Here is a 14,511-nt window from a genome sequence, read left to right as displayed (position 1 = left end):
TGACGCCCTCAGTCGGTGAAACTCGTCAATTTACAATGTCATGTTTGTCTTTGACAGCTATAGTTCGACGAATTTATCTCTAGAATATATCGTTTGTTTATCACGTGACATTACTTTTCGTCTTAAATAGTATTAATTGATAGCAAAGAAAATCCCATGTTTATCCGTTGGTGATACTGTCATTGGGGTTTTGTACAAGTTGCTACGTCATAGGAAGAGGTGAGTTCATTTAGCAGTTAATATTCATTTCTTCCCAGAAATATGAATGTGTAAGCTACAGTGTACTCAAAATTACAATGTGATACCAGGGAAATGGGACTTGGGGTAGTTGACTATGAACTAATCGAGCCAAACCCCAAATACATCATTTTCAAATTTAGGCAAAATACAATATTTGGGCATTCGAAACAATCGTAAACATTACAATACAAAGTAACCTTAGTCTGTACTTGGTTTTCTATTTTTGATTTAAATTTTAATATTTGGGCATTCGAAACAATCGTAAACATCACAATACAAAGTAACCTTAGTCTGTACTTGGTTTTCTATTTTTGATTTAAATTTTAATATTTAATTAATTAATAATTCTTCAAAAGCGAAAAATATCCAAAATCTATCATTTTGATCCTAAAATTAGTACACTCTCTCATAAAAAATAATAACTTAATACCATTATGTTTTCAGTTTAAACAGTCCTAATATTGATTTATAGATGTTGTAAAGCTTACACAGAGAAGTTTAATCTTGATAGCAAACATCATCGCATGTTATATAATGTCATTTTATATGTTACATCTGAATGCCCATTGCCAGTCACGTACAGGACACGATTCCATATACTTTAAGCAATTCACATCCCCATCAAATATCAAAACGATCGGCCCAGCGGTTTTTCACTTTACGTTGTTCACACACACACACACACACACACACACACACACACACACACACACATACACACATACACACACACACACACACATACACACACATTCTATGCACATACTGACACTGACAAAAACACCGTCAGACAGACAGACAGACAGACAGACAGACAGACAGACAGACAGACAGACAGACAGACAGACAGACAGACAGACAGACGGACGGACACCGCATCATTCCATAAGCACTACTGAACCTTATAGTTCAGTTGTGCTAAAAACTATAAAGTTGCAAACTGTGATCCTTTAAATAAACATGGTGGAGTTTGTTTTTCTGTATAGAAATGCAAGAGCATACAATAGTTGATGCTGAAGTGCAAAGTAAAAAATTCCTCTATGATTCAGTTTGAAGATCTCTTCGAAATTTAAACCATAGTGTGTATATTTCCAAAACCCAATGAATAAATGATGTATCCACGTCAGAACCATTTGGATAATTGTTATGCTTGCTAGGAGCGTGTAAAGGTAAACTCGCTAATATATTTATAGTATGTACTGATAAAGAGCTTATTGCGACACAGCTGTATGTAGGCCTAACTACGCACGCTTGGCAGACAATAACCAAATAATGTATTTTCGACTTCTACCAATAAGTATATTAGCAATTACTATACTGCATATTTACAGTTGAATTGTTATTGTAATCTAAATGGTTATGCTTAATATCATCCGCAACTCGCAGGTGAGCAAAACTTTGTAATTGATTTTTGCGCATTAACTCCTGATATTAGAATATGATAAACACCACCGTGTAGCAGTGACATGCTTAACATTGTATAAGTGGAATAAATTTTATATATATTTATATATATTCATATATATTTATATTCCATCTGCTTTGTGACATCACAGATGCATGTGTCCATATAAATGCATAACTGTTTACCATAATTTTGCTTTGTATTTCAGTCCATGTTGTCTGATATCATCGAGCTGAGACTAATGGCAAATAGTGTGAGTTTGACTTAGTGACTACTATAAGACTTGGTTATCGACTGCCTCACAATTATATATATATGGTAGGTAAATGATAAGCGAACAATTTTGCAAATGTGCAAAGTACAGAGAGAGAGAGAGAGAGAGAGAGAGAGAGAGAGAGAGAGAGAGAGAGAGAGAGAGAGAGAGAGAGAGAGAGAGAGAGAGGGGGGGAGGGGGAGACAGACAGATGGACAGAGACAGAGAGAGACAGAGACCGAGAGAGACATAGAGAGACAGATAGGCAGAGAGAGAGACAGACAGACAGAGGCGATGTATATGACATTTCAACGTAGGTCCCATATGTGTAACCCCCCCCCCCCTACGCAACACTTTTTGACGTTCATGTGTAAATGATACAGTATTTGTCAACTGGAAACGTGCCACGCGATGATTTAATTGATTTTTCTGCATTATTTATAGGCTTTAGTAATGAAAACAGTACACGATGTAGACTGGTGAACTGTTATTTTGAGGAAAACTTCCAGACTTCATATACCAATGTACACACTGTTAACACACATCGTTGATTAATTCAACTATTCGTGCAATTAGTATAAATATTTCAAGACACGTTTGGAGTAGTAAAGCGCCATGTATCATAATTCAAAGAAACTAGTAGTTTGCATTGGTGTTATAATAATGATCACAGTCTTCAGATTCGTCCAAGTTTTTCCTGAGCAGCAGAGTTTTCATCGGAAATCTGAGCATGCACACGAATTAGATGATCTGCAGAGAAGCATTGACGCATATAACAATGAATATGAAATGTTGAGAACATGGAACGATTCTTGCGATATTACCATTGATTGTGTACGGACCCTGAAAGAATATATTTACAAAGGTAAACAAACAATGCTCGAAAAAGATGAAAGTGGGTTCATAGTATGTAAGAGTGAGAATGGCTCTAAGAGAGCACAGAGTGGACCACGAGAATATAGTCAGCCTGTCATTCCTAACATCGCCCACTATATTTGGTTTGGTTGCAACGTGTTCCGTTTTGATCATCTCATTGTGGTACTGAGTGCTTACAGAGTAATGAAGGCTGATGAAATTATGTTCCACACAGACTGTGAGCCGAATGGAGTGTATTGGGAAGAAGCTAAGCATACCATACCAGTTTTGGCAGTGAAAGAGAGGAAAGTGCCATCGGTTGTGTTTAATAACTCTTTGAAAAAATCAGAAATATATCATAAATCAGATATCATTAGGCTTCAAGTACTTATGCAATATGGCGGAGTGTATATGGACAATGACGTCATCGTAGTCAATTCCTTGGAACCATTACGTCACTTCGATAGTGTGCTTGGACGAGAAGACCCAACTCGCTTAAATAATGGCATCATCCTTGCACGGAAGAACTCGCTTTTCATTAAATTATACCACGATGCTTATCAAATTTACAACAGATTTTGTTGGAATTGTGATTCTATTCAATTTCCTAACACCCTTGCAGCGCAGTGTCCACACTTGATCCACATAGACAGAGACCATCTGGTCAAACCTGGCGTTATGGCTACGGAGGTCATCTTTGAAAATCAATTTCCGTGGTGGAGAAACCACTTCACTATACATACCTGGATTCGATGGTATTTCGATCTCCCAAAAAACGAAAACAAAACTATTGACTTCAATTCGGAGAATATCAAGACCCTGAACACATCATACGGAGAAATGTGCAGGTTTGTGTATTATGGTAGTAAAGATATAATCAAATAATAATGGCGAATACACATTTATAACATCTTTCTCTGACAGCGATAAGTTGACATGCTGAGTCGCAGTTTTTAGCTCCAATGGCCGAAGTCGGAAGATGCTTTTAAAATGGTTTCCACCCACCCACCCACCCATCCATCCATCCATCCATCGTCCGTGTATCTGTTGATGGCCAACGACATAAATGAGTAAATGAGTACTGACATGGTATTATGGCTTTGTTGTTGTTTATTTAGAACAAATACACGGTGAAAGGAGGGTAGCTTAAATAGCAATTAAAAATGTAACAAAAATGTTCTTAAAATGACGAGCAAAATCTATACTAAAGCTACTATGTAAATAATGTAACTATACAGTTGTAAGACCTGAACCCCAAATAGAATGTAGTCAAATTTAGAATAGCGCTGGGTTCAGTGATCAAATATGTTTATATTAACAGCAACATCCAACAGAGTCACCAGCGCCAAGAAACTGGGTGTAAATGGTAAAAAAATTTCAGTAAGTTGTAAAATTTTATGGGTGGACAAAACCCAGGGTATGCCATGACAGGGCACCCTCACACACATCGGCCAGTCACTTTCACGGGGGCAAGACCAATGAGGGCTGAGTAACACCACGCATCTACAATCTAGGATGGAAGTTACTTGCTGTGATTTTACTCGTTTGGGTGTTAGATATAGTCTACAACATGTTTAGTCATTAAACCTCGACGCTATTTTGAATGTGGCTGTAATTTACAGGAAGCGCTATCATTCTAACAGTTGACGTGTGGAGCAGGTATTTGGATAAAGCGCCATATTTCATTTTTTTTCCTTCTAAAATTCTGCAATGGTAAATAGTATATTAATATTTATACTTTTTAATTTAGAATAACTTCTATAGTTTATAAAATGTGATAAGAAAATGTCTGCAAATACTATAAATCAGAGAGTTAGAGTAACAAAAAAAATGCATTGTGAAAATATTATTCGACGGTGTACATTGTTTATAAGTGGCTGATGTGAAAACTGTCAGATAATAAAATTTAGGTGCTAAAGAACCCGTTTTATAGAAAGTTGAACTCCTCGTCGTCTCCACTGCCCTCACGAGGAACACATGTCGGCTGTGAACCACTCCATTCACCACACAAGTGACATATACGCTGAGAACTGCCGACGATTTCAAAACCAGCGTTGCATGTAAACGTCACGTTAGCACCGAATGAGTAGACGTTACCGAGTTTCATCGATTCGGATGGAGTACCCGGATCACCACAGTTAACAATATCAGACTCTGTGTGGAAAGAGAGAATTGAGAAATTAAAGATTCGATCGCTGTAACTGTTTTCCGTTAATTTTTGACCCTTGAAAATTATAGCAAACTGTTTTTTTCCCGATAATTAGTTAAATTATCTCGCTAGCAATCATGGATGTGTACTGTTGGCACAGACTTGACATCCACACTGGTGAAAACGGGTTCATTCACTCCATTTGTAACGTGGATGCACACATTTGAGAGGTTGCTCTCGGTATAAAATTCCAAAGTTTGAAACTGAAACTGAAGGTCAAGGACAAGAGTTTAGTATCCAACATTCTTAGGTCTCTACATTTGTCTCTTTCTTATCCAATCATTAATTTGTTCAAAAATTGTAGGTTTTTTCAATTATTCTATTATAACCACATGCTACTTGAAGTTAGACTTATAGCCGGCTGTTACAGTGCAAATCAATAAATACAACTACTCGACTGTCAAAAGTGAATCCTGAGCTCAGAATACTATAATTTATTGTGCTTTGGGCTCTGAGTACATAGCAGCATGCGGACGCACGTACATCAGTCGTAAGCTTAACGATTACATAATACTTGTAATGTCTAAACAATTGATATGTATTCATGTGACAATATTACATTTTTGGTAAAGACAAGTAGTAGCCATGTCCTCTTCACGTTCACGACGGGTGCACATTAACATTTTCCGATGAAAACACAATGAGCTTAAAAAGTGTGGAATGGGCTTACAGTATCTAACATTATATTGTTACGGGTTAGGTTGATATACCTGCTTAGTTAATTTATATTTGCATGTTGTTTCAATCAGTATGTTCAATAGCGCCCCTAACAGCGTATCTTAATTACTTGTTATTGTGTCGGACAGGAGTATAATTTAATGAGATGGCGAGCATCGAGCACAAGCAATATGTATCCGCCTGGGTATATGTCATATAATTTGTAGGCTAGATTTTCAACTGAAGCATTTTTCTGTTTTGTATGATTTAACTTGGGAGTGTTAAATTATACATATTGTATGGATATATTGTCACCATGCCAATTTTCAGGTGCAGCTCTTTCATATTTTAATATATTCAATTAGATACATGCGCACTGAACATATGTTAACATTTCAAAATAGGACAATATGTTATGTACCATTTCCAAGGCAACGGGTCTATAAAAACCTATTGAAATAATGATTGCATTATTTTTTATAAATAAAGTTTTCATCGTGATGATTGTTCATTAAAAGTGGAAATTAAAAAGCAAAACAACAGCACAAGACAATAAACAACAACAAACATACCCCGATGGAGAATGGTTACAACTTGACATATTCCTTGACCGGCACCATCCAAGTCCTGCCATTGACCTTCTGCTGTACACGACGACGGGTCTCCACTACCCGTTACTGTAATTTCACTACTACCAAAACAAGACTGTATTCGCACTATTCCACCTTCTTCTAAATTATAACAAATTTTACCCTCAGTGCTAGTTCGACGGAATGTCGAATACTCGAAGTCAATACCAGTCAGCCTAGTAAACAAACCCAAAGAATGTTTCGATACCATTACTCTAGTCGGATTTCGACACCGATCTTATCTAGTATAAAAACTACTGTTTTCAGTAGGGGGACAATCATGGCGTCTGTATGAATGAATATTTATGTATTCGATTGTTCTTGTTGTGTCTACTAATAGTAATTCATGTTATACATGAAATTGCAACAGAAAAGTACATATTATCAATGACTCGTGGTACTTTGCTTGAATAACTCTAATAATAATAATTGAATAAATCAACACGTATTTTGCTATTTAATCACCCGAACGTCAACTTCACTGTAGACAGATAAACTCACTTACCAGACGGCGGCATTTGGTACTGGCTGAGCACAATTTTCATCACGGCATACCCGAACTTCAACACAATGAGTATTGGGCCACAAAGTTGCTGCAGCTAGCCACGTGAGCCGTTTTGTCCGATAAGACCATACTTTGGAGTTGTCTTGACCAGAAATGATCTCCCCTTCGCCATCTTCCAAATATACTCCTATGTGGTAAAATAAATCTATTCGTAGTCACCCAAATATAGCACTCCAAAGAGCAGACCCCACAAATTGTTACATTGGTCCTGATTTCTAAACCTGATTTCTAAATTTTAACAAACATGTCATAATTATATCATTTCTATTGCACCAGTATGTAGCCATCGTACAATATTTGATAATCTCGTTATATCTACTACATTAATCAATAACCTGAAAGCAAGTTCGAACAAACAAGTTTCCAAGATGGTAGCTGTATGATGGCTACATACTGGTGCAATAGAAATGATATAATTATGACAAACAATCGTATACATGCTTTAGGATGTAATGAAACACGGACAAGTGAGAAAATAGATGAAAACAATTCAACTATATGCTATCTAGCTAAAACAGACAAAAACTAAACCTCTAATAATCTGATATATTGATATAATGTATCGTGCACTGATGTAATCTACCACATAACGTAACAACAATAGTTTTAGTTTGTGGCTATCTTAGTTTGTTGATAGCGTGGCTTTCCCTAGCAACAGCATTTTGACAGTTTGATTGCATGATGCAAATACTTCGAATTCACCGTCTTATTTAGTCAGCTGGTTAAACCATCGAGCTGCCGACAATGCAAATTAACCAGCACAATGGTGTGAGATCGATTGAAAAACAAACCTAGCCACGAACTAACTATAACCGATGAGAAGTAGCAATCAACAGGTTGTCTAATTACAACAGATTTTGAAAAAGATTACACGCCTTTACTGGGATCGATAACCTTAGAATAATTTGGATATAAGATCCTTATCAGTTCTTGACTTGTACCTATAAACATGACAATGAAGTGTATGGAATCCTTTGTGTAACAAGTCAGATTAACTTGATTGTATCAAATGCACTTTACTCATCAAATTTGGCTTGGTGTAATCAAAACTAATGACCATGTTATCGTAAGATCAGTTGGGTTGTTTGTTTAGCTTTGGTGTATCAAAGTACGAAGTAAGTCCGAAAGTCATCTAAGCTAACATCTAAAGTTTCACCCAAATTAATAAACAAATCGACCAACCAACCAAGCAATACATCCATCCATCGACCAACTGCATGATCAGACAAAACTAAGAATCAAAATAAAATGATCACGATTACAATGTTATAATGCAAATCTTTCTACCTGCAACACCTAATTGCAGCACCTAAAGTTTACCTTCAATGTTGTTGTAAAACCATGCTGATAAACCATTTTTACCATCCGATGAACGTGTGGTAGGGAGGGGTAGTTTAACTGTTATGGGCATTGTTAGGGATACGACTGTCTGTGTTATCACATTTTCCATACGCAGTGCAACTATGGTATGAGCTTCCAAGTTCCGCTTCTTAAGCTCTGTAAGACAAGGAGAATGAGACTATTAGCAATTTCAGTTCGTGATTATAGGAGGCAAGATTTATTATGAACTAGTAGTCCTTGATCGTTTGCAAACATTACACTATTACTTCAATTAATTATTTTAACATTAAGTGTTGGAAACGATGATAGATACATAAATAGATTAATGAGTACATGTATATAAATAGATACCTAGATAAGTCATATCCAAAGATTGATAAAACAATGCATACACAAAATACAAAATTTACTTCACAAGAAGACTACCATAGTATTCATTTACAATGCGATATAAACCTTTATCACTACTTTTAATGGTTAAATACTTACACTGCTAAACTTTTCTTCTGAAATAAAATGATATTACTATAAATGTACTTTTTAGCACGATAATAACTTTGGTCCATGTATTTTGCCGATGTTATCAGATCACGTGATATGCCATATAAGACAGTTGACAAACGATACTCTTCATGCTGAGCTGAGGATACTCAATTGGTACACCTAGGTACGTTTTGATTGACAATATTTCAGGCGGATTTGAATTAAAATGTGTACATGGTGTTGGGAATTCTGGTAATGTGACCGGCTTGTGGTTTTCAAAGCGACCGTGTGACATCTAGGCCAGGAATTCCCTCTCAGCAAGAGGCCAGGGGGAGGAACTCCCTTCACGCATGAACCCCACGTGTCGAACATAATCAAGTTTGGAAGACTTGAATTTGATGGAGTATCAAATTTCAGTATTCAGTAATCTAGGAACGTGCACATTTTTTGCGAAAATAATACAGCAGTTAATGCAAGTGAGCAATACCAGTACAAAAAGAGTACTAGACCTTTCCATGCGATGGGCTCAGTATTGAGGTCTACAAATCACAGAATTATGCATCAACATCAAATGATAGTGCGCTTGGCATTATTTTAAAAATGACATCAAAATTCATAACATCATACCTGGTAAAAAGGCATCATTACTAGTTTCTCTTGCTAAAGCAATGAGTTCAGGAACTCCTCTCAAGCCCTTTGATATGTCTACTGATATGAAGGACGCCCTCACCGGTTGCCCGACGCCTGCATTCAAACTGCCTGTGGTATAAAATGTGAACAGCTTTCGATAGATTATACAAAACTACGTTCATTGAAATAAATGATTTTATTAATTAATGATTTTATTTTAAACTCGGACTAGACCAACAAAGAAAAAAACTCTGAAACATCTATTTTCTTGACCGGTTGTATCGAATCGATAAATTCGATGGTTCTTTACATAATTATTCATTTTATTGTCAACTTGCGATAGGTGACACGGAAGCTTTCACTGATAAGTACTACTCAGATATTGTACTGTTAATTAATAGTTGATTTTGACCCGCTCTAGAAAGAAGTTTAGTGAGAGGTTGAAATCTGGCGATAAGGCTAGATTTTTAATTTCTAGTGTGTACAACCACACCGTGACACACACATACATACTAGTACATACATACATACATACATACATACATACATACATACATACATACATACATACATACATACATACATACACACACACACACACACACATACATACATACATACATACATACATACATACATACATACATAATACACACACACACACACACACACACACACACACACACACACACACACACACACAGACAGACATCCCCCAACCAAATCTCCGGCTACATCTTGTCTCCTTAATTTGAAAAAATGGAATTCAGTACGATGTTACAAAGTTAAAATGAATTAAAAATCCAACATAATAAATCATTCGAGTAATATCCATATATCCATACCTTCAGGGAGAATGAATTCATATGTCAATCCATTGACGTTGAACTCCAGTGTTTTTGAGACTGTGTCGTCATAAATAAACTCACTCGTCAAATCGTTGCTAGGCGATGTCATATACAGTGTCAGTACGTTCTCTGAAAATAAAAGTGAAATAAATCGAAATATAACGAACATCTACGAAAAGATACATGTCGACCTACTGATTCAGAAGTAAGGGTATATGCAAAATTTTTGAAATTTGTCATTCGTCTGAGAAAAATTACTTGAATCGAGAAAATAGATATTATAGCAGAAATACTATGTCAAGTTGCACAGAACTACTTTCGACTTCATTTCAAATTAATATTTCGGGTTGCTTTGAATTCAGCATGTGTACGCTTATAGCGTGCATACTCACTTAGGCCGTCCTGTGCATTATACGTCATCGTTGCGTCGAAATACCCAGCTTTACTGGCTGTAACAATGATTAGAGAACCGAAGGGCGCCGCCAACGTCACAAAGCCGTCGACTCCAGTAATTCCCACGGAGACGATTTCTGCTCCGTTAAGAACTTGAACATTGACACCAGGGATGGGGATGGTTGGTTGTGTGTTTTCAAGGACTACCACAACGATATCTTCAGTTGATTCTGAGGAATTAATATAGCGAGAAATAATTGAAAAATGAAATATGGTGAAGGTTAAATTGTTCTTGACATATTCCGCGATAAATGACTTGTAATTCTTAATAGTCAGACGTCAGTTTGTCAATAAAAGGTCTGCATAGAATCATACATCTATTTTAATACTGTTTTCTCATACTTTAGAAAAATGACAATTTGACTTCGTATAACAAGTTCAAGGATGATGTCATGTTTTCAAACAGCGGAAAGGGCTGTAGAATATAAAATTGGCCAAGTGGAATGATGACCACAATTCGATGACAACCATAAACTAATCTATTTACGTAATTCATAACTTTCTAAACAGCCGTTACGTATACCATTCAGGTAATATCAACGGTAGTACAACTGACTTCAAGCTGTTGATAATATGCTATCGACCCACAATAATTTCAAGTTTTCCGTGCTCATGAAACAGTTCTCGCGGGAATAAATGTAACTTATTGTTCTGTAGAGAATTCTCATGGTTTACAATGGTAATGGAGGTACATCACATAGCGAGAACTAACTTGTTTCCAAAACATATGTTCTTCCAGACAGTGTGTTTTAACTAAAACGAATCCCTGAAAATTGACCCAACTGTGTTTGATTAGACGTCACGTGATTTAGAGCTAAATATAAACGGGGACATTTCTAAAGTTAACAGAGACATATCGTAATTTCTGTAATGCACTGTTAGGAAACCATTTTCTCACTGTTGCAAGTTTCTCCGTCCCCAGTATATCCATCGGGACATGGACCACACTCAAATAGCTTGACTATTCCATTATTGATAACAGTGTCGACACTATTAGCTTGGAAATCTACATCCTTGCAAAAGGTCAAAGGTGAACATGGATCATCGTAGCATCGACGTGGATCTATGGTGAGAAACAAAAAAAGAATGTTATACACATCTTGTGTCTATATTTTATTGTAATCCTGTAAAATTACTAAGCACATCGAAAACACCAAATTTTCATGTTAAGAACATCTGAAGAATATTTGCGTTGCCTGCAATTACCCGAGGAATCGAACGCAATAGTGTTCGAGATGTTTTCCATAGAAAAAGTGGCGAAAAGCTATGAATCAAAACGGGATAAAGTCAAGATAGTGACGAAAAAGAACGCATTCCACTAGAAAAAAAAGACATTTTTGTAAACTTTGGGTTCTTTAGTCATGTAATGATTTTACATCACTTACATTACACGCGATTGACAAGAAAACTGCTGAAACTTGTTTCTCAGTCTCTGAGTGTATGTTCTCGATGTGGACACATATTACCGTGCCCCTTAATATCACCTTCAACCAATACGATCATTCCTTAAATTTAGAAATTTTCAGATAAAAATGTCTTACCTATTTCGTAACACAGTTTGCCATCTCCAAAGAAGCCGTCACCACAGAAACAATTATACGAGCCTTCCGTGTTAAAACAGGTGGCATCCTCACTGCAGTCATGGGCACCAGATTCGCATTCATCTTCGTCTGAAGAAAAAAATGTAATATACAGCCGCAAGAAGTAAATATCGTGAGCTTAGCTGCAATGGTAATTTAGGGTGAGCATCACAAATTGAAGATCTTTTATTTACGTTTCACTCAGTATTGAAAAAATCTTTCTTTCCACAAAAAAGAAAGAGTTTTTATTTTTCGCTTTAGCTAATAAGTTGATTTAGTGAGCTTATTCGATTAAGGTTACTACATGTAGCTACAGGTATTTGTTAACTCGATATTACAGTTTGAAAAAAATAATATCTGATCATTGACGCAAGTCTTTGGCGCAAAGAAAATTACGTCATCATTTGTGTACACATTGTTGAAGGTTTTTTCTTATGTATGTATGTATGTATATATGTATGTATGTATGTATGTATGTATGTATGTATGTATGTATGTATGTATGTATGTATGTATGTATGTATGTATGTCTGTCTTTGAACGCGATATCTCAAAACTAAAAACTGCTGCTGCATCAATTCCAATGAGAATTGCTATAGATCGTAATGGCAAGAATTAATATATTCACACGGTAGGCCGTTCTTTATACCCTCCAACAGATCTATATAAGTCCAACCTATGTGTTATTTATTGAATATGCTGGGTTGATAATTTCATTTACAATTCAGACCAAAACGCATCATGCACCTCTATACTTCGTTTCATCTCTTGAAAAATAATAATTAAGTAGCTATACCTCGACACCTTAAGCGTCCCTCGACATATTGGAATGAATATCCTATGTCACACATACACATATAGTTGCCGAATGTATTTTGACATCGACGTCTTCGTGGACAGACATTGGGTATAGTAGCACACTCGTCGATATCTGAAATGGGGAAAATGCACAATTATGACTGGAACAGCATTTGGCACGGGATGTGGCACATAATTTGGCTCTGTAAATGTCAAGCTGATATAATGCACGTTTTAAAAGCAAAATCTTGAAAAACATGTGGCATCTCTCTCAAAAAGAGTGTTAACTAGATACAGTGTTATTATATTTGCGAAATGGTAACGGTTCTTGGTCGAGATGTGTAAATTGCACATGCGCTTTTGGGCGCTTTATAGGATTGCTTTGAAGAAATGTTCCATAGATGAAGCAATGACATAAACGTGCATTGTATCGTGACGAACGTATGCCATTACTAAACATATATTTTGTTTGACACTTTGCCTGCGCATGCGTAATAGTCCGGGACATTTAAGTTTTCACAAATTACTTAAACTTACCAATGCACGTTCTTTTGTCGCTTCCCAGTTTTAAACCATCAGGGCAATTACAGCGGAAACCCACTTTATCATTGATACAGCCGTAGTGGCAACGGTCAACTCGACAGCGGTTGTCTCCTACAGAAAATAGTAGAAAATCTTACTTTTAGACTGACACTGATGATAATAGTATTCGTCAGTAAACAAAGCAACAAATATCACCAAATTTACAGACTAGTAGCCACCAATTTCGCTATAGTGCGCCCTCTTTCAGTCAAAAGTATGATACTTGGTTGGGTCATCTTTTTGCGAATGCTGACCAACTTGTTTACCTAAAGGTCAGCTGAATATCAAATTGACATGTATGGTTGTGCAATGGAATCACCTAAGTGACCATAACAGGCAGTATTATAACAATCAACAATACGCCACACTAACGACTTGCAGTCTTGAACACACAACAACCCGATTCATTACTGTAACATGCTAATTTATAGATACTTGTAATAGAATTAGACAGGCTTCTTTCTGACAAACTCCATCTTCATTACTACTTTAAGGAAGCAAGTCAAACTTACACTATTCTATGGTGGGCCACACACAACGATTTAAACAACAGCCAGGGTGGTATTCTCCAATTATGCTAATTCATGATGTAATTTTTAATTTTCTTTCTAGACAGTCAACATTACTTTCATTTATGGCGCAATACAGATCGGGTGGTTAAGGTGTTAAATTGTCCAGGACTCTGAGAACACTACATACATTGACCACTCGCCGTTTCTAAGTATGCCATGACAACAGGATGTTGACATTTAGGTATGCTGATCATATCGTTTGTCTGACCCTGAAAATCGAGCTAAATTACACCACAGTACTTTCATTTTAGCATGGTACTGGTGATACCAATCTAATGGTCACACGTATGGTGGCCATATCTGACTATACCAGGTTGCAAAACACATGTTGGAAATTAAAAAGGCAAAAAACATATAACGCAAGTAGCATACAGTAAGGAAGAAGAAATCAACCACAATGAACTAGAACCA

General features: G+C 36.4%; 2 protein-coding genes across 2 annotated transcripts; one reads left to right on the top strand and one right to left on the bottom strand.

Moving 5' to 3' along the window:
• The first annotated feature begins 2,561 nt into the window (after nt 1–2,561).
• Nucleotides 2,562–3,638, top strand: LOC144439422 (uncharacterized). The gene has a single exon (XM_078128709.1). It carries the CDS (start codon nt 2,562–2,564, stop codon nt 3,636–3,638), a length of 1,077 nt encoding a protein of 358 aa, XP_077984835.1.
• Nucleotides 3,639–4,012: 374 nt separating this feature from the next.
• On the bottom strand, nt 4,013–10,535 carry LOC144439421 (uncharacterized). Its single transcript, XM_078128708.1, has 7 exons — nt 10,508–10,535; nt 10,113–10,244; nt 9,265–9,396; nt 8,134–8,310; nt 6,754–6,940; nt 6,192–6,424; nt 4,013–4,907 (listed from the first exon to the last, which is right to left on the bottom strand). Exons 1-7 carry the CDS (start codon nt 10,533–10,535, stop codon nt 4,681–4,683), a joined length of 1,116 nt encoding a protein of 371 aa, XP_077984834.1. The 3' UTR covers nt 4,013–4,680.
• Nucleotides 10,536–14,511: the final 3,976 nt, after the last annotated feature.

This window comes from Glandiceps talaboti, chromosome 8 (assembly GCF_964340395.1).
Source record: "Glandiceps talaboti chromosome 8, keGlaTala1.1, whole genome shotgun sequence".
In the NCBI taxonomy this organism is placed as follows: Eukaryota; Metazoa; Hemichordata; class Enteropneusta; family Spengelidae; genus Glandiceps; species Glandiceps talaboti.
This window is presented reverse-complemented; position numbering and strand designations above follow the sequence as displayed.